Source organism: Lytechinus pictus, chromosome 18 (assembly GCF_037042905.1).
Source record: "Lytechinus pictus isolate F3 Inbred chromosome 18, Lp3.0, whole genome shotgun sequence".
Classification (NCBI taxonomy): domain Eukaryota; kingdom Metazoa; phylum Echinodermata; class Echinoidea; order Temnopleuroida; family Toxopneustidae; genus Lytechinus; species Lytechinus pictus.
In genome coordinates this window covers 2,615,191-2,636,249 of record NC_087262.1, presented here as the reverse complement: position 1 = coordinate 2,636,249, position 21,059 = coordinate 2,615,191, and the positions used below count along the sequence as shown (strand labels likewise).

General features: G+C 38.8%; 1 protein-coding gene across 4 annotated transcripts in view; it reads right to left on the bottom strand.

The window, feature by feature from the left end:
- Nucleotides 1-672: 672 nt before the first annotated feature.
- Nucleotides 673-21,059, bottom strand: part of LOC129282036 (ankyrin repeat domain-containing protein 17-like) — a 43,739-nt gene continuing 23,352 nt past the window's right edge. For 2 of the 4 annotated variants that reach the window (XM_054917971.2, XM_054917973.2), the window contains exons 19-30: nt 20,869-20,964; nt 19,186-19,302; nt 17,767-17,938; nt 16,858-17,216; nt 16,024-16,259; nt 14,485-14,655; nt 12,557-12,703; nt 11,480-11,726; nt 9,618-11,007; nt 9,061-9,191; nt 7,582-7,770; nt 673-4,273 (exon numbers count right to left, since the gene is read on the bottom strand). In XM_054917971.2, coding sequence (XP_054773946.2) covers nt 4,241-4,273; nt 7,582-7,770; nt 9,061-9,191; nt 9,618-11,007; nt 11,480-11,726; nt 12,557-12,703; nt 14,485-14,655; nt 16,024-16,259; nt 16,858-17,216; nt 17,767-17,938; nt 19,186-19,302; nt 20,869-20,964 — 3,288 coding nt within the window. In that variant the 3' untranslated portion in view covers nt 673-4,240. The remainder of the gene's footprint in view (nt 4,274-7,581; nt 7,771-9,060; nt 9,192-9,617; nt 11,008-11,479; nt 11,727-12,556; nt 12,704-14,484; nt 14,656-16,023; nt 16,260-16,857; nt 17,217-17,766; nt 17,939-19,185; nt 19,303-20,868; nt 20,965-21,059) is intronic. The other 2 variants (XM_054917972.2, XM_054917974.2) reach the window with 1 other exon arrangement.

Sequence of the window (21,059 nt, the reverse complement as noted above, 5' to 3'; positions counted from 1 at the left end):
ATTTTCGGGAATGATATTGTTTTCTAAATATTATGTCAAAATCTATCACAAAATTTGATCTTTTTTATTAAAATGTCAAATTTTTTGCTCGCTCGCAACTCTTTATAAACTTTGCCCGTTGCGCATGTTTCGCCCCCTCAAAATGTTTGGCTCAATTACTGCACTGGGCCCTATATTTCATTTTTTTGTGTAAGGAAGAGAATTATAACTTATGGAAGACTGGAGAACATTCGGAAAATTCCAGGAACTTTCAGAGTAAATTCCAGGAAGTTCCGTTTTGAAAAGTGGAAGCACAGCGCACAGTGCTAGTGTACTCTAATATTACCGTGCGTGTGTTTACCATCCACTGCACTGCCTAGTCTGCCTTTCAAAAATGGCAGAAGCGGAGAAAGAATTTTGAGAAGAAATATGCGGCAAATTTTTTCTCCTACCTCCTGGACGCCAGTTTTAAGCATTATGCAAGCCAGTCAGTGCAGCATGAAGCGTGCGCCACAGAGAATAATTTTGATGTCGACTTTTTCCCATGAGGCATTGTGATTCTTGGCCATTCCGCTGCAACCGACAGGAAAGCGCAACGTATTGTGAATCCACCGAATTAGCAATAATGACCAGAAAATTTTATATGAAAGATAACACAAACGGAAAAAAAGAGATGAAACAAATCAGAAATGATTACTGTAGTAATTCATGTTTTAATGGGTAGAACACATTGTTTTTAGCATGAATAAACGTTTTGACACTGGTTTTGTTTGGATTCAACTCCTCCTCTATATCGACAACATGCTACACTTGCACAAGCTATGTGTGCGTGCATGATCATGTCCGAGGAACAAAATTAACAATTCGGAGCCAATTCCAATGGTGTATTTTTCATTTAATTTCTCCATCAGAAATGCAGCTTCGACGACACATTATTGATTTTGCTAAATATGAGCTCCAGTTATACAGAAAAGCAACAATAAAAAGATTAATTTAAATTATGATTGAACAAATAAAAGGCAATACGAAAGGGAGTAGGGGAACATTTTTTGTTCTACTAAAAAAAAAAAAAAATAAAGGCAACAAGAGTTTGTACTACTTTGGGTATAATTATACGGTAAAATGACAATAGTAAATACTCCTAAATACGTAGGGTAGGTATATGAGGGAGTGCGAGCTACATGCGAATACTCCATTCACTTTCGGCTTCTATTCAAAGAAAATTAACCTCACACCCAAGAAAGATAATATACCACACCAATACTCCTAGCAAAGAAATTCTCCAGTTAAATGGGAGAATATTTGAACCATTTCTTCTCTTTGATTCCGCAAGACATTGTTCAGAGTCTAATCCACCACAAATTAGCTCCAACTAGTCTTGACAGTACAGTCCAATTGAAATTAATCATTGATTCATCTGGTAACATACACGCCACAGTCATCGTCTCAATCAGGATGAAGCGACTGGCATGGCAAGCCTAACCCACCACAAATTAGGCTTGATCCAGACTCTTTTTATTTCTAGTCATGAAATGCTACACCACCACACCAACACAAACTAAACACCAAGCCTTTTCGTCTTCTTTGTATTATACCGACAACTGAAGGAGACAAAAATAAAAGGGCCTAGTCCACTTTTCTAGTGGGGGGCTTTCACTAAAAAAGCACAGAGGGGCTGACATGTGTGCATTTTCGTACCAACAACTCACACTATTAAAAGTGATTACCAATTTCTCAGAAAAGAAAATAGATAACACATTGAACCCAGACTAATCATGCCAACAGAGGTCATATGAGCCTCTATCAAATGCATTATTCGTCTTCACAGCTTTTCTGTTTTGAAAAGTTTTGTGCTCTGTTTTTAAGACAGTACTTTACTATCCTAAATACTTTCCTCACTTCAAGTCTAATTGTATCTCTATCTTACTAAAGTCGACAGAAACACATCACGATGTGATATTCAAGCAAGTCAAATAATAATAATCATGAAAACCTGGCCATTCAACGCTCTTCAACGTGGCCACCTTAATCTAGTCATGAATGACAGAGGACTTATCAATATCATGCACAACATTGCTGAGTGCAAAGGAATACTCAATTTGAACACTCTTATGCTTGATAGTGTACCTCTGTTTCTGATGCAAAATAAAAATGAAGAGATGGATGAAACAGAGACTATAATAGTAAATGAGTCTAATGGATGCCTTCTTCATTTTCAAAGTCTCTTCCTAATATCATTTAATATCATCACCCTCCGAAGCGAGGATAATGATGCCAATAAGAACATAATGGTGATATGATAGTTAATCAACTGCTATCCTTATTCAATGACATACTTCAAAATAATCCTACTATTCCGCCTTTATACAGCGGTTCATACATCTGATCTACGTCTCTAAATGTTCCACAGATCAAATTGATTTCTTGAAAATTGATTTTTAAATCAAAGAATTTGTGTTACTTCAACAGTGAAACCAATTAATTCTCATAAGCACCCAATTCAGTTTCAAACTGATTTCACAAAATATTCTCAAGAAGGGTACGTACATCAAATTCAAATTATTATTAACAGGTAAATGAAGAAAATGTTTACGTTTAAAACTACATTAGAATACCTATTAGATGGGAATTTCAAAAAGGGAATATCTAAAATTTGACCACGACTCTGTTTTATATAGAATGACTAGAAGGGTCGCTGCCATGGAAATCTGGATCTTGATTGGCTGCTGAGCCCTGTTAGTTACCATAATCATAAGTCCTTCATGAAACAGATCCAAGAACAAAAATTTGAGGAAGATTTATTTTGGAACAACAGGTTTTCAACATGTATATATGGTTACATGTGTGTTAAACCAAGTTTAATTAAACTTCATTGCAAAAAAATGAACTTTATTTTTTTTTAAAGAAAACCTGTGAGGGTTTGAAAAATTTATTTCATTTAAGAAGATAATTGCATCACAGTTCATCTAATTTCAATATTAATAACAAAATGAGAGTATTAGATTAAAAACATCCCATAACACTGCTTTATCTTTCAGAAACATGAGAAATTGAAAGAAAAGGAGATAAAAAGAATGAAAATTTAGGTACCATGCAACTTACTGAACATGGCCAACAGAAGATACATTGATGACTAAGAAAAGATTAAATAATAATTGTGATTCACAAATGCTCGTACCAGTTACATGATATCATCGCAAATCTCACCATGCGCAAATTTCTTTATCAGCAAAATAAATGAGCTGGTTTCTACAATGATGATCAGTTCACATATGTATCAGTCTTCAGCAGAAAAAACTCAGGCCTTCCTTCTTTCTACCTATCACTAAAAGCAGATGGTAACTGTTGTTTCTCCAAGAGAAGCTACTATCAAAATCATTTCAATATGACTGACAATGAACCAGACATTCACATCTGAAAATGAAACGCTAGACTACTGCATTCGCGCCGTGACCATATAATTTAAAGAATTTTTTTTAAAGTGAAGAGCTGAAAGTGCTTGCAAGTGCAGTTGAAGTTATGAGAGCATAATGTATGCACAGCCAGTATATTGATTCTATCCTACATCGACATCAGTGATATAGGATTAAGTAGTTGAAGATAAAGCACATGAGCGATTGTATATTTCATTTATCTAAATAGCGCACTTCCATTCAATCTCTAAACTTAGCAGTTAAGAATGACAACGGAATACAAATCCACCAAGAACAGTCTCCTCAAAACAAACAAGCTTCAATTCTTGAAATTAAGCGTATACTTGGTTTGCTCACTGACTGTATAAAGTGTCGAAATGAAACACAGTCACATTTTTTTTTCTCTAAAGAAGATTGATTATATGTTTTGAATTTCAGATACAACAAACCTAAAATATTTTAGCTCTTGGTTGAATCATAATTCTGAAAACCATGCCATTGCTATTTTTTTCTCCACAACATTTCTGTAACTCCAATCGGTGGAGAAACGAGCCCTTTCTAAATTTCTGACCAAATTCCCCAAAAATCTGATTTTCTGTCATTCTCTGAAGTTCAAGAGTTTTAAAATCATCTCAAAAAAGCATTTCAAAATCATAGCTATAAAAGAATTTAACTACAGTGACAAGAAAACATACAGAAAAATCTACAAAAAAAAGAGAACTTAAGCAGTGATAATTGATGATCCGAGCATCTGAGCTTTTCTTGTCCATCCAATAAGATTATACGAGATTGATTTGGGTTCCGTCCAATGATGAAGGGTAATGAATTTATCTCAAAGTTGATGTCAATCACATCGAAGGCGGATTCCACATTCTCCAACCCTATGGTAGTCATAATAGAAAAACACAAAAAGAAAACATACATTGAATGGTTCTAAAAATCTTTTAAAAAATGTTTTTTTTTAAATATTAATGGCACTCTCATTAGAAGTAAATAAAATATAGTGCCCAAGGAATTATTTGTGCACAATATATTAATAATAACACTGTAACAGAAGATGAACCATGCAAAAAATAAACAAAAATTCCTAACCTCTCCCTAAAAATTTAATTAAACACACATCATATGAAAGAGAAAAAAATAGCCTTTTGTCTTTCATCTAGTTGCAATTTGTGATAAGTCTTGGATGACTGATTACACATCACTAATACAATAATGCAGATTTGTTGACTTTTCTGAGATCGTTGAAGTGTAACTTGCAATGTTTCAATGATCATGACTAATTTCATAGTATCAATGAGATTACATGATATCCAGGCATTCTTCTCTTATTCTTGGAAGATTGGAAGGATAGAGAATGCTGGAGTCTAATTCATATCATAAACCCTGAAGCAAAGCTTTACACACTAAAAGATCCACTACACTTTTATAAATTTCGAATACCAACAGTTAATTATAATTCATATCATATCATATGACCATTTAACCAAAGCTCTAAAAAATCTGATTTTCTGTCATTCTCTGAAGTTCAAGAGTTTTAAAATAATCTCAAACATCATTTCAAAATAATAGCTATAAAAGAATTTAACTAGTGTCAAGAAAACAGCTTTTTTTAGATCAAGATGGGCTTTAACCCTATCTAGGCCGGGGGGGGGGGGGGGCCTCTGAGGCCCCCCCTCAACGAGTCGCGCAATATTTTCGCCGCGCAAATTTTTTTGACCGCGCTGCTCGCTGACTTTTTACTTTCAAGTCTTGTGCAACTTTTGAGACCAATTTTGCGTCACCCGGGTCAGTCAGACCGCAGGTCCCTATGCTAATGAGCAAAGAGGCCAGATTCATCCAAATCATCTCGTGGCTGAATCCTCCTCCTTGCAAAATCTCGTGATTCGTGAGATTTTCTTTCTCTAAGAATTTACCTGCTTTAACCTCAAGTTAAATGAAATATTATTGCACCATCAGATAGAGTAAAAGTTACTCTTTCATATTGGTCATTTATTTTGTATACAATATTTTGTTAAATAAGTAAATTTCTGGTCTGAAAATGTGCCTCAAAACTGAATTTTCTTCCTCTGTTTTCTTTTGCAAATTGTGCATAACTTTTTATTTTGAGCCTCAATGATATTTATATCAACATAAAGCTGAACTTCTGTACTTTCTCACAATGCCACTCTTGATATGCAGCACCTTTTAATCGGGTCAAGATCACACTTTTCCCACCAAGGAACAAGACGAGATTTCTGAAATTTTGTACTTGCATGAAATCCAGAGTTCTGATTGGCTGGATAAGATTCACAGAACAACAGGCGCGGGGTATTTGAGGAGACTTCCACATGGGAAGTGTGACCTTCCCACGAACCCAGGCACTGGAACCGTTGGAATTTGCCAGTGTGCGGTCTCTTTGACCAATCAGAGTGCAGTATTCTTGTTTTCAAGCTGCTTTATGTACTTGGCAAATGAAAAGTGTGATCTTGACCCGATTAAACCAATTCTTATTTTGAAACCTATATCATTTCAAAGTATACATATTCAGCTTTATCATGATATAAAAATCATTTGGGCTCAAACAAAAATAAAGTGTGAAAATAGCAGCTTTTGTCAGGTGAAAATATTTATTTTGTAGCATATTTTAGATCAAAATTTTAACCTATATTACAAAATCTTTGAATAAATCCAAACACATGACCTGAAAGAATGATTCTTCTTCTTTACAATGGTACCAAATTCATGAAATTCGATGCACAATTAGAGCAGCAATGACCGAATGAAAAGAGGTGTTTTGGTCCGCATCAAGCTCATTAAATATGCAAAACATCTCAAGTCGTGAATATCACTTGGATGAAAGAAGCCACTTTCTTGGGACCTGCAGTCTGACTTGGGTACGCGGTTCCAAAATTACGCAACGTTATGTAAGTGCATGTCAGACCAAAAATTGCTCAAAAACGTGATTTCGTGTACAAAGTCAATGTAAATTATGTTTTCAACCAAAAATCATAAATGTATGATTATTTTTAGTTTTGCTGGTCTAAATGTATGTATTTTATGCTGTTTATGATCTTAGAAGAGTCCCCAACGAATTTCATTGAAAAAACAATGAAAATCAAAGGGTCCAAAACACAAAGAAATACATAAGAAATTGCAAAAAACAATGTAATACATAAGAAAGTGATCTGATATCACAATTTTTTTTCATGTAACCTTGCTAAGACTACCACAAAGAGTTTCTATGCCAAAGATTAGAACATTTGGAGCTTTATTTAGGGAGTTAGAGGGAAAAGTATGATTTTGCATACTAATTACGCATAAATTAGCATAATTACTTAATAACAATTCGCATGAAATAAATTACTATACAATTTTGTAGATTATATCCCAGACAACCTGCGTGCCAATTTTCGGCGCGATCGCGCGGTCGACGGCCGAGATCTCAAGGGGGGGCCTCCCAGGCCCCCCCCCCCCCCCCCCCCCGGCCATATGAACTCCCAAAATACCCCGGCCTAGATTTTAAATATAAATGCCAATGGTGGTTATGACTTCAAAATCATTCCGTACAAAATCCAATCAAATGGCCACCCAAGTGTATGTATAAATACATACAATATGTGCAAAATATTCTGACAGAAATTTGTAAGCATGAAGTTTGAGTATGACATTAGGCCTTTTTTAAGCAATAATAATAATTCACTGTCCCACATGTGGTTCTCTTTGTCGGTGATCTTCAGGATCATTACTTTTCGGCTTAGATTTCATGATTTGAGTTAGTAAAAGGGCAAGATAATAATAATAATAGCTGGATTTATTTAGCGCCTTTTGCCTGAGGATACAAAGCGCTTGCTAATATTACCCCAGCTTTAGCTCCAGCTACCATCACCGGTGCTCGGTGCATTCAAGGAATTTCATCCTGCCGGGTGCCCATTCACCTCACCTGGGTCAAGTGCAGCACAATGTGGATAAATTTCTTGCTGAAGGAAAACACGCCATCGCTAGGATTCGAACCTAAGACCCTCTGTTTGAGAGACGAGAGTCAGAACCACTAGACCATAGATCTAGATCTATGATGATATAGTGACAAAAAACCTTGGTTTTGCAGAATTTCTCATAAAATCAATGTTTACTACAACTATTTTCATTTCCTCTTCAAGCAATGAAAGAGATGGATTATTGTGGAAGACTTCCTCTGAAAGGATCTTACCTGGCTGTTATCCATGTTATCAGTGGCTGAAATAGCAGGTGTCCAGACCCCATTACCCATGGAGGGTGGGGCGGTATAGGGCATAGCCTGTGCAGGGGGTAGACTGCCTGGGTGGGGCTGGTGGTTGGTAGGGGGCAATCCACCGGGGTGGGGTTGTTGGTCAGACATCTCTCTGTTGTAAGACATCCCCTGAAAGAAAGAACAGAGATTAATGTCAGAAACTTCTTAATCGGTGACCGAAGTATGTTGTTAGTGATGGAGGATTGAGAGAAGGGAACAGGGTCCTGCAACAGTAAGGTTAGCAATTCATTTGAAAGAGCAATTCTGATTGGTCCTTACGTCAGTCTACTGAGCAAAGTGCGCATGCAAGGATGATCTTGATAGGCCATTTCATTTAGCGATTAACCGCTAACCTTTGTGTTACAGGGCCTAGGAGACCACATCACGTCAGCACCAACCATTCGGCATTCTCTGACAGTTCAGCGCTTCTCAGCCAATCATCAATCTCAAATTGAGTCAGTGCTGACAGTCATCGGTCAACAAATTCCTCCCAAGTTGCTGCAGATGAGCTGAGACGATGACAGCGCTCAACACAAAGTCGTATCAAACCCTACAATGGTGGCTATTTCATATCGCTGTTCTTATGTGACTCACAGCTCTAGAAATAACTTGATAATGACTTTAAGAACCGTGGACCCCTCCTTGGAAGCTAAATCAACAAAAATCAAAATTTTGGCATTTCGCACAAGAAAGGGTTACCAGTTGATTGTAAACTCTTGGTAACTTACAAACAGCTTTGTGAAATTGCCCAATGGTCTCATTTCAAGTTGAGCGTTGTAGCTGATGTTGCCCAATTTTCAATATTAAACTTGAAGAAATCAATCAAAGATCATTGGATATTTCCTCATTAATTCCTGAGCATGATTGGTCTCTGATCTTACATTCATTGAGGAAATGAGGCCTAGAAGTTTGAGGATGATTAAATCCTACTGAATTTGGTTATTACGTCTTCTGTAAATCCTCTAATCCCCATAAAACAGAAATTAGCAAATAATCAGAATGCTAGTCACACCAGCAAAACCAATTCCAGCCCGATCAAAGCTATTACGTTATTACCAATGACATATTATCGGTCGGTTAGGAATCGGTTTCATCGGTCTGACTGTAGCATAAGGCTAATTATGATCAATCTATTATTCATATTCACTCTATCATCAATCGCAAAACTTTGTGGAACACGGTCCGGGTGGTTGGAAAGCCCATCCACCACAAACCCTTCCACCACCCTCATAAAGATATGCAAAAATGTCAAGACATCTTGTGGACAAAGTTCAAGGTCTGTACTGCAGCTGGTGTGTTTCATAAGACTATCCACTACAAACCCTGCCACCATCCTCATAAGATATGCACAAATGTTAAGACACAAATTAAGGTCTACACAAAACGATCAAAATAGATGAATTACAAATATGTACTTACCACAGGTACGCCCATAGGTTGGCCGTGGTAACTCTCTGGTCGACTGATGGGTCTCTGTATAGGGGCAGCTGGAGTGTTCACTACCATATCATCAACAGTGATTGAAGCATTGGGCCAGTTCACATCACCAGCTTCATAAAGAACAAGGATGAAATAGAAATGTTTGCCCAATATTCAGATAACAAAGCAATTGCATTTAACATTATGTTGGGACAGTATGATGTCACGTAAAATGTCAGGAATGAAAGTGAGTTATCAGAAAATAGAACGGATATAATTATGATAACAATTTTTAAAACTTATTCCTGAATGAAAAAGATGAACATGATGCAAGGAAGGAATATATAAGGTCTTTTAATACCATGAACTTCATAGAAATAAATTGCAGAACATACATGGAGGTGAAGCTATCAAGTAAAGCTATAACAAAAAAGTACAAGTGCAAAATGGTATAGTATTGTTTGTTTTTTCCCTAATTTCTTCTTGGTGAAAAGGTGCAATGAAATACGATAAAGATAGGGATGAAATTGAAGGCAAGAGAGCAATGAGATCTTTACCTTGATGGGCCCAGATGCTTCCTGCAGACGTGAAAGGAAGATCAGCGAACCCGACAGGTGTACGGCGATGAGTCTGCTGCCCTCTACGCTCGTTCCCAATGGGGCGTGGTAGTTTCCTATCCTGAGAGGCTACAGAGGTACTGGGGCTAGTGGTACCAGACCTTGGAGACGTCCCTGGAGAGGCGTTGGCGGTAGGTGGGGTCGGGGAAGGTGCAGGGGGGTTGGTGATGGGTGAGAAGTGGGACAGGTTGGCGTGGGCCATGGATGCAGAGACGACGTCCGGTCGCTCTATTGGATGGACGTGGGGGTGCTGGTTAGGGTGGGTGTTTAGGTGTTGTTGAGAGTGAGGGTGGGGATTGGATGGAACATGGGGATGGGGTGGAGCTTGATGTTGGGTATGCATGTAATGGATTGGGTTGTAGTTGGTTGGATTCCCTTGGAGGTTGTTGACTGTGCTAAGCAACCCAGCATCTCCTACAGGCATGGATCCAGTCGACAGCCGTTTGTACCCTGGAGCTTTGGCCTCCTCAGAGTTGGGGAAACTGCTCTCCTCTCCACTCCCTTCCTCTTTCAAGGTACCTCCAGGAGCCAAGGAACTCCAGCCGAAAGCATTTGCAGGATTCTGGCTCATACCCTGGTTCATGTGGGATAGGAAGTTGAACCCTCCTGTAGCTGTGGACACCGGAGCGCTACGGTTACCATCAGGTTGCTGTTGAAGCATCCCTGATCCAACCTGCTCTCCCATACCCTGATTCTGCGATGGCATCATCATCTGTGGCATGTGGAGGAGACCGGAGCGGCTGTCAGATATCTTGGACGCAAACGTACCAGCGTTGACATTGGACTGAGCCGAGACCGATACTGGTATGGTCCCGACGGGCGTCGGAGCACTGCTGGCCATCACCCCGCCAGATCCACTCACGGCCACATTCTGGATGGGTCGATGGGATGAGACGGTGGTCGTAACTGCTTTACCGGTTGGTTGGGTGAACAATTGCCGTGCCACACCGGTCCTAGGACTCTTGGCAGATGCCTGCTGGGGTGCACTTCCTGCAGGAGGGGCTACATTGACCGAGATCGGTCCTCTACCTTGTTGCTGAGTAGGCTGCGGTGGTTGTTGATGCTGGCTGGGATCGGGCACCCTGCTTTGAGCAGCAATAGTTGTAGGGACAGGCGGTCTGACAATAGGTTGACGACCCCACTGATGGGCCAGCGCTGCCATCTGGTGCTGCTGAACTCCTTTGGGTAGACGAATGCCTCCTGTCATTTGGGTTGGGTATTGGGTGTTAGCTGGGGCACTGTGGCTCTGAGTAAGCTGCTGATGACCGGGTTGTAGTGAGTTCTGCTTAGATGACGGAGGCTGGTGACTGGCAGTACTAGATGGGTTGATCTTTAGCAAAAGAAATAAAGGAAACACATTTTAATCAGTATCCTCACAAAAGTCAACAATGCATATATGAACCTCATATCAAAATATATCTTCATTTCAGGTTATTGTAGGGGGGATGGGGATATTCATGTTAAATCTATCTCAGGTTTTTTTTCAGCAGTACAGAAGATTTGCCAACTTATTCACTAATACTGACTTTACAGCTTTGGTAGGCTCCACTAGCAAGTCAAACATAACAATGTGACATAGAGCAAATGGTCAAATTGTATGATAGTTTGAAAGATAAAGGAGCTAAATCCACTATACTTGGTTATCATTTGGACAGAAAGTATGATATAGTCTATAACATTCCCATATACAGCATAACAATTCACATAACTTGGGTTCAAACTATACTTAAGAACTTCCAAAGGAAACAAATATGCATTTTAATTTCCACTTGGTTCACTGAAGAATCTATTTTGATGCCTACCTTGGTAGCCTGTTTGGCCGCTGTGGTTCCAGTCTGTGTACTGCTCTTAGTCCCAGCCTGTGATGATGACGATGATGTCGTGGTTGATGTGGACGACGATGAGGCCAATGTAAACATAGTGATTGGTATAGCAGCAGGTGCAACGGACTTCTTTATCTTAGCTACCAGCTTGCTTAGATCTTCATCCGGATCCTTGATGAGGGCACTGATTAGATGGTGGGCTTGACGTGTCGCATCCGCTGAACCCCTGATTTACAAAGACAAAGTTCAAACTTGCGTGTTATCAATAATTTCTAATGAATTTCTGAATAAAACTCATTTTAAATAGACAAGGTTGATCACTATTAGGTTTCAAGAATGATTATTGATCAATTCTGAATTAAAACTGACTTTTAGGAGGAAAAGTGGAATCCTATTTCATGACCATTTGATGTTACGTGGTATTTTGTATACTCCAATTGTCAGCTCAAAGTTATATTCTCTTTTCCTGGCCAGAAAAATTGTTGGGCAATTCCATAAAATATGTACGTATGACCCGCTATATGCGGGGCCTTCATGAAATTTTCTGTCTCTGATTTCTTGTTCTTTTGACAGTATGTAATGTTCTCAAAGGACCATGACTTGGTCAGTTTGTGAAGTGAAGTAAGACTTGAGAAAAATGGGGGTCGGACGTACAAAAAGTTGATTATTTTATGGAATTGCTGTTTGTATCTAGTTGGTCTAAAACTGACTAGGGGTCTTATACCGCTTAATTTCTAATGAATTTCTGACTAAATTGGCATTTAGTCAAATGCCAAGATGGCGTAATTCCAACTTTGTCTACTTATCTAATAACATAGACGAAGCGGTATAAGACCAAGTAGTATTAGATCAGGTGCATATTAGACCAAATGGGTTTAGCCCAAATAGAATATTTAAAAAAATGGTAAATAAGCTAACTGGTAATAAGACAATATTGACATAGTACACAAACTGGTTTCAGAAGAACTAGGCTAAGTCCATGTGGATGAGACCAAATGGAAAGTACACAAATCGGGTATAGACCAAATCAAATACAACACCTATGAAATGACTTACTTGATATTAATGGTGCGTTCATTTCCTTTGTTCTGTCTATCAACATCAATGTGAGCTCCCGTTGCATCTCTAATAGCATTGATGTTACATCCTCCTCTTCCTATAAGTCTACTGATAGCATTGGCCGGTACAGTTACTTTCTTGGACCTGTACAAGATACAGTGAGAACATATCATATCAAATCATCATGCAAGTTAATAAAAATTCAGTTATTTGAATTTACATTTTGCATAATAAGGATCTTGTTTTAGGATTGGCCAGAAGTCGGTCACATGATAAAGGGTAGTTTCCCCCATCAATCATCACTTGCAATGGCGGAACTTTTGTGTTTTGCTGATCACTTCAGCCCATAGGGTCATGACTCGTTATGAATTAGTTTGAGTATGCGCGAAATAAAGAGGTCATTGCCACTCAATTTTTTGGTTCCATCATTCTCCATTACCTGCAGTGACGATCATGCAGAGTCTAGATGCGCGCGCACAGTGTACTTGCACGCTAGCAGTAAAACTTTGCGCAATATGAAAGTGCATTGCCCCTCCATTGTTTTGTTGTGATGGTCAAATAGCTACATCCAGCAAGTGGTAATTTGCCCATCACCTTCACCAACTGTGGTTATTTGCTTATTATCCAACTTATTTACCATCAATGGCCCGTATAAAACTTTGCGCAATATGAAAGTGCATTGCCCCTCCATTGTTTTGTTGTGACGGTCAAATAGCTACATCCAGCAAGTGATAATTTGCCCATCACCTTCACCAACTGTGGTTATTTGCTTATTATCCAACTTATTTACCATCAATGGCCCGTATTCTGAAGTCGGGTTTAACTTGTGGTTAAAGTATGGATAGCCAATTGTTACATAAATAACTAACAGTAGAGATGTCATATTTCAGCTCATTTGGCTCACAAATTATTCATAATTGTGGAGGAAGTATAAATAGATGATTGTCTTCACCATAAATGCATCAGGAAAGAGCACAGTAAACATAATAAACTTAATAAAAATTTTGACACTTTTGGCTTCCCATAATTTTGGCACAGAGTTAGACCATGGTCTAAGTTTAACCTGACTTCAGAATACGGGCCACAATGTCTGAAACGGTGACAAAGCAGAGAGATCTCTTTTGCAAAGAAACATCAATTTTCACCATTTATTTATTTTAGTCCTAATAACATCATTTTTTTCTGGTTCTTGGCAATGCTTATATATTTCAAAATAAGATTCAATGAGTTTCTTCCAATGGTGCTTCCTGCAAAGTTTGATTCAAAATATATGGAAATCAGGGGCCCATTTAATAAAGGACTTGCAACTGTTGTAACTTTGCCATAATGGCAACTACCATGGACACGTTGATTATGATTGGCTGCTGAGCCCTCTTACCATGGTAGTTGCCATTATGGAAAATTACAACAGTTGCAAGTCCTTTATGAAACAGGCCCCAGATCTAAAATACATTTACTGAATGCATGTTGACAAAATGCCACTTTAACTACATATGACTATGTGGACAAAATCATAACTTTTTTCAAAATCATGTTAAAAGTTTCCTTACAGATAAACCTTGGTGAACACATATGAGGTTTGGTGGACAGATTTTTCACTAAATACATGTACTTGTGCATTTTTTTCAAATCAAATTTTCTTCGGGTTTTCATTATTTGCACTGTTTTTTTTGTAATTCATTTATATGGCCAGAAAAAATTATGTTTTCTGTAACATTCCATGGAATCCGTTTTCGGTGATTCGGAAAACTGGGGACTTCTACTCTAAGTTTCTATAGCATGGCGTTACCTTAATGCAACTTTTGTCTTTACTTCCTCACCCCTTTTAAAAAATGATTCCCAACCCTTTGTTGATACTCAACTCACAATATACACAAATATGTCATTTTACCCTCACACAATGCGTTGTATTTGAGCAAGCTTACCTTCTGACTACTTCCTTCCATCCTTCCTCTCTCTTCTGTCCTCTCTTGGGGCTAGCTGCAGTGATAGAGGATCCCTTCATGTTAGGACTAACAGCATCTCCTCCAGGACCCATCGACTTCTTACCTCCTCCTCCTCCGTCAATACCGGTGGAGTTCTGGTCCTCATGTTTACTGCATGTGAGGAAATAGAGAAAATGTGCAAAGGGTTAAAAGGGAATCCAATCCTCCCACCCCCAAAAGGTTGTTTTAATTGGAAGAAGAAATATCAGACAAGTACATGGGTGGTGGTTTTGACAAAATCGGACGAACTATGAGAAAGTTATGAATTGTTAAAAGTTGCAGAAATTGGTAATCGCTATACCCATGGAGACTTCAAATTGGCCGCATTGGTGATGTCATAGTGATGTGAGGCAAGGGCTACTCTCCCGTTTACTCAAATACATGAAATCGTTAAAATTGTCACTTTTTCAAAAGTTTTATTTCAAACTATATTTTACTTTCATGAGGATATAAAGCATTATGATACATTGGTTATATTTGGATTACGGCCCCGGGGAAGAGATACTTGAGAGAAAGCCACAAATCATGTATAATTAATTAAGTACATGGCTTATGGGAAAGTTGTACTTCCCACTTGTAATAATTTACTTACCAAGTTGCCAATTTGAAATTAACATAGTTTCAGGGATCTCAATTTAAAAAACGTCATAACTTACTTATTGCTTGTCTGATTTCTTTCAAACTTTAACTATTCTGTTTAATTTATTTTTCTCCTTTCCCCACACAATATCTTAATACCTAGGTTGGATTCCCCTTGAAAATCATGAGCATCAGCTTTCAAGGGGAGTTGGCTAGTATTCCCAGAATACAGACTTTTGTGACAAGCATCAGAAAATCTGTAATAGGGTCATCTCTGGGGAGAGTAAACTTGGTGCACCATAGGGAAATCCTTCGACCAAGCCCGCTTTGCATAGTGCAACTGTCTGGCCAGGGCAAAGTTGAGATAAAGAATGTACTATAAGGTATTCTTATATGAATGTTTGTTCACAATCCTATCGCACCATCATCACAAAAATCTAGACTACTCTATCCTTTGGCAAGGCATTTATCTTCATTTGCCATACTCAACCCAGGAGAGTTAAATGGGTACATGAAAAAAATCCATATTTTATTGTTCAAAATAGACACCAGAAATGAAATACTCCGAAAATTTGTTTTGCCAAATTGATCGTGGGCCTGGCAGCCGCTGTGCAGCGCCAGATCGACGAGGCTCTATCCCTTTAATTGTTGAACGCCAAACAGGGTAGCAGCAACTCCCATCTTTTAACATCTTTCGGTCTGACGAGGCCGGGGTTTGAACCCCCAACCTCCTGGTTGTGAGACGGACGCTCTACCAACACACCGGTTAATACAGACTGTGACAAGCAGCAATTGATTCTTTAAAATGCTTGTCCACTAGACTAAGATTATAGACATAAAGTCCATAAAGACAGATATCAACAAGAACAAAATATCATCATCATTATTGTTACTACTTACATGGTGTGATTCTGCCCCTTCTCTTTCATATTCATTCGTTTCTTCTTCTTCTCTTCTCGTATCTTCTCATCGTGTCTTCCCCCTTCCTTAGCTCCTTCCTTCCCTCCATCCTTAGCGTCTCCATTCATATTCACTCTGTTCTTGTTGTTCTGTCTCTCTTCCTTGCTTGAAGCAGAGATGTTCCTGCTCTGGTTCGCCTTGTTGTTGGCGTGTTCCTTTGCACTTGATGTTTTTGCCTGGATCATAAGAGCATTTACTAGTTATTGCAAGAGCTTCACATTCAATTAACACCCTGAATTATAGGGCGCACACAAGGGATGTTCATGGCAACTAAGCCCAGGAACATTTCTCCTGCTGAACAGGCAAGAAACAATACAAATCACCAGAAAATGTTTTTCATTGTTACATATATACACAAAGAATAGCTGAGAAGTCATAAACAGGATTCAAATTCATACTGCATGATCCATATCATATATATTTCCTTTGACAAAGCAAAAATGCAACATTTGATTTCACAAACATTTCATTAACATTTGGCTACTGACCTTATATAGTAAAATTGAATTGAAATAAAATAATGAAAACAAAATTAATTGAAATAAGGGCAAAAACTTATGATCAAAAATCAATTGGACAAACTAACTACACTTTTAATTAATCAAGTGATTTCAAAACCCATTCAGTTGAAACACTCATTTAAAACTCTGTATTTTTTGATAATCCATGAAAATCTATATAATATGAATATCATTCTTCATATTATATATTTTTTTACCAATATTTATGCATTTAAAATACGACAAAGCTTTCTGAGAAGACTTTTATAATGACCTTCATGTTGGTTAGAAGAGCTGCTTTGTTGCTGGCTTGGTTGATGACATGTGATGATGCAGATGATCTATGCGAGGACGTGGTAGACGTTGCAACCGTGGTGGTATGCGTGGTACTGGCTGTGGTTGTGGCGGTAACCACAGCGCTGCTGCTGCCACCTCCTCCCTGTGGTGTTGCCGTGATGATACTGCTTAGGTTGTTCTTGTTCTTCTTGTTGACTGTGGTGGTGGTGGTTGTGGTGGTGATGGACTGACCGTTGTTGCGAGCCGTGGTGGTGGTGGTGGTGTCCTTGGTACGGACCTTACCGATGGTGGTTGTGGTGGTGGCTGATGGTGGCTCCAGTGGTACAAGGTCTTCAACTACAAACAACATCATAAATAGCTTGCCTTAATTTTAACAATTTTACAAAGTTTATATTTGCTGATATAGCACCTAACATTTACTATTAGAAGACTCTAAGCATTCGAAAATTAGAAAATGTTTACATTAGATACTCCAAAGTTAAAAAATTACCTTTCCTATGTATAAATCAGGACTGTCCAAAGAAAAAAAAAGTTAAAAGGAAATATCAAAATTGTCTTATGGATTCAAAACATGCACCTAAAGGTCTTCACTACCAAATCGAGGTCATTTGTCATGAACAATTTGACAAGCCCCCCCCAAAAAAAACCAACAACAAACAAAGGCAAAAAAAAGAAAAGAAAAAAGGTCCTCACTAGCCTATGCATGCCATATTCCACTAAAAAATATTATTTGTGCCTCTCAAAAGAGGGGCATTGTGCCCTCCCCCCTGTGTGCATCATGGAGAAAAGATCAAAAACCTGCCAATCACTGGAATAATAAGTATTAGCATTGATTATTCTTATTACATAATTGCACATGCATATATAGAGACATGCAAGTACATACTTTCATATGACTCACTGGTTTCTCTCCCGAGGCTATTATCTTCTTCGTCATCTTCTTGTTCAGGTTCCGGCGAGCTGTTGTTCGGTCCTCCTTTCTGCTGCTTCTCCTTTCGCTTCTTTTTCTTCTTCTCGCGCCGTTTTGCAGCTGCCATTTTGCGGCTCTCCTCTCTTGTCTAAATACGAAAAAAAAAAGGAAAAATATGAGGGGTAATTGTAATTTCCCAAGGGTTTGTATGATCTTCTTGTGTTTTAACATTTTAAATTCAAAATTTTTGACACACAAAGAACGATTGGATCCATTGTCAAGGGCCACTTTCATAACGACTTACAATTATGGTAACTTTGTCTTTTGGTAACTATCATAGAAACCTTGATTATGGGTGGCTATTTGTAAGTTACAGAAGACTTTACATATGACTGATGATCCCTTCTTGTCCTAAAAAATATATACACACGTAGCTGATGCTAAGGTGTCACAACCCCCAAAATTAGCCTGCTCGATGACCAGGTGGCAAGTTTTTAGCCAATTTCGCCTGGTCACCGTCCAGGCACCATTGAATATTGGGGCATCGCTCGGTCGCCGCTCAAGATTGAACACGGAGTTAAATTTTGGCGTGCCCGCTCACTTTTCACTCGCGGCCCTAATATGCTTGGTGCCCAGGTGGTCGCCGTCTGGGCGTCGACGTAATGAAGTGGTTGCCGTTGAACCATTTAGGTAAAAAATTGTACTCGGATTAAAAGCTGTCGAGCGGAAACTGGGCCGCCGCTGGCCGCTCAGAGATCGGTCAATGATCTCGCGATGAATTCAAGATCGGCCGGGCGATTACTTAAAAATAGGCCGGTGGCCAGTGGGAAATAGACCAGGAATCGGTGGTTCGTCAGCTGATCACTGCTCAGACGCCAAACGGAAACGTTCCCCGATTTGGCCTTGAGTAATGGACAGGGCACTGCTCGGCCATCCATAAGTCTTTACAGCCCGCTCGACTTCTACAAAAATCGTTGGGCGATGCCTAAATTCCAGCTCCAGGCAGGCTCCTAATCGGTCAGTCGTTGCTCTGAGTTGTGACTGAATCCTGTCTTGGCAACTAAGAACATGTTCCAGTCACGCGTAACTTTGCAAACAGTATTATGAAACACCCATCAGGGCCCCGTCTTACAAAGAGTTACAATTGATCCAATCAACTCTATGGAAATCCATCAGTGTCATAATTTTTTCTAGAGGAAATTGGCACAATGTCCTTTGCAAACAAAGAGAAGCACAGTAAATTTTCAAGAAAACAATGAATGCATGAATATACATCATAGTTGGAAAATATTTTGAGCAAACATGAATAATAGATGTTGACGTTGCAGGCCGTCCATAGTTGTGATTGATCGGATCAATCGTAACTCTTTGTAAGACGGGGCCCAGATCTCTTACCTTCTCTGACTCTAGCTGCTCTAGGAGGATGTTAGCATGTTTATTAGCTTCAGCTGCTTGACGTTCCTTAGCAACTACAATGATCTCCATGCACTGCTGGCATTTCTTCAGAACCTCCTGTAATAGACAGATAATCAAGGATATGACTAATGTCAGGCCCAACTACATCAGTAAGCATTAAAGAGAAATTCCAGTAGTTGCAGTCAACACTGATTTCATGACACGAAAAAGTCTGTAAAACAAGGCTTAATTGTCAGTATATCATCGAGGATCTAGATCTGGTACAGTTACATAAACTGAACTTTGTGAAATCTTGAAATCTACGCTGAAAAATGTTCAGACTGAACTTCCCCAACACAGATAAGCGCACGTGGGACAGTGTATAATTATTGCTTTGAGCGTCGGGCCCGACGCTCTACCCGAATCCTGTGCTTATTTGCTGATTTCTCAGCAATTACACAATTTCTTCCAGAATCCTTTGGCACATGCGTTTTATTTATACAAACAGACACTTTGGTGGTCATTTCATTGGATTCTGTACGAACTCATTTTGATATCATTACCAAAACTAGCATTTACCTTTAAAGGGGGAGTGAACTGGCCAACACTGTGTTGTGTCCTATTGACTGAGTGATATAAATGGCTAGTCTTAAAATATACTTTTTGAGATAACTATTACTAATATAGAGGGTAAAATGACTAATAATTTTATTGGTGTTAGAGCCTGAAAGGTATTTGAGTGGAAACGTGCTTGTTTTGCTGCGTGGTATCATAATTATTGTGATATGAATGCACTGCATAGTTGTGTGCCTTCATTCAAGTTGGCCTATATTACAAGACTACACTTCAGAATATGTGGCATTATGGGTAATAAAACTGGCTAGATACGAGTAGTTCAGGACTCGAGGTAGGGATATTTAGGCCGCTGGTTCATATGCCCTTTAAGCTTTCAAGCAGAATTAGTATAGAAATGTGATTTTCTTTATTTTTTTCAAATAACTTATCCCAATCCTATAGAGCAATCATACATGAATTAAGGAGATGTTGAGTTTTCAGAAGTTTTTCACAGTAAAAATGTTTAGATTTTCAGGGATCCTCCCTAATAACCAGGAAGACTAGAGCTCTCCATGGATTCTCTGCAGACAATCAAGAGTCTGCTATTAAAGAGGAAGATGGGTTATATTTTCAGCCGAAATTGTTAATTTCATTCCATGAACTGCCCAATCCATGATAATTTGAGAGGATTACACCTTGAAATATGAAGAACAAAGCAGAGATGGACCGTTTGAGGGTTAGACGTACATACGTTAACAAATTGGCAACTTGTTACAAACACTCAAAACTCCTATCAGGATCCAACTTCAAAAGCCATTATACCGACACCAAATGCTGGCTTCTCTCCACCAAAGGAAGGATTCCAAAGGCTTAAAGCTTTCCAAGTTTGATGAAATAGGGCCCACTTACCCTATCTGATAATCTGAGAGCATTACGTCTATTCATATGAAGAATCAAATCATTTCAGGAAGCTCCAGCAGATAGGGGTCATACTCATACATACATATGGATTTCCCCACCTGTTACAACTGTGCAAAACTCATAAAAGTATCCCGTTTCTAAAATCATTATATCAACACCAAATGCTGGCTTCTCTCCCCAATCAAAGGAAGGATTTCAATGGCTTACCCTATCTGAGATGGTAGCGATGTATCTCATACTGTCCGTGTCCGATGGGAACTGATTGACATGCTTCACCATCCACCGTACAACCTTCACATGACCCTAAAACAGGAGAAAGTTTGACAATCAATAACACTTCTGCTAAGAATACTCTACAAACACTCTACAACAATTAAACATCAAAGCTGTTATGCACT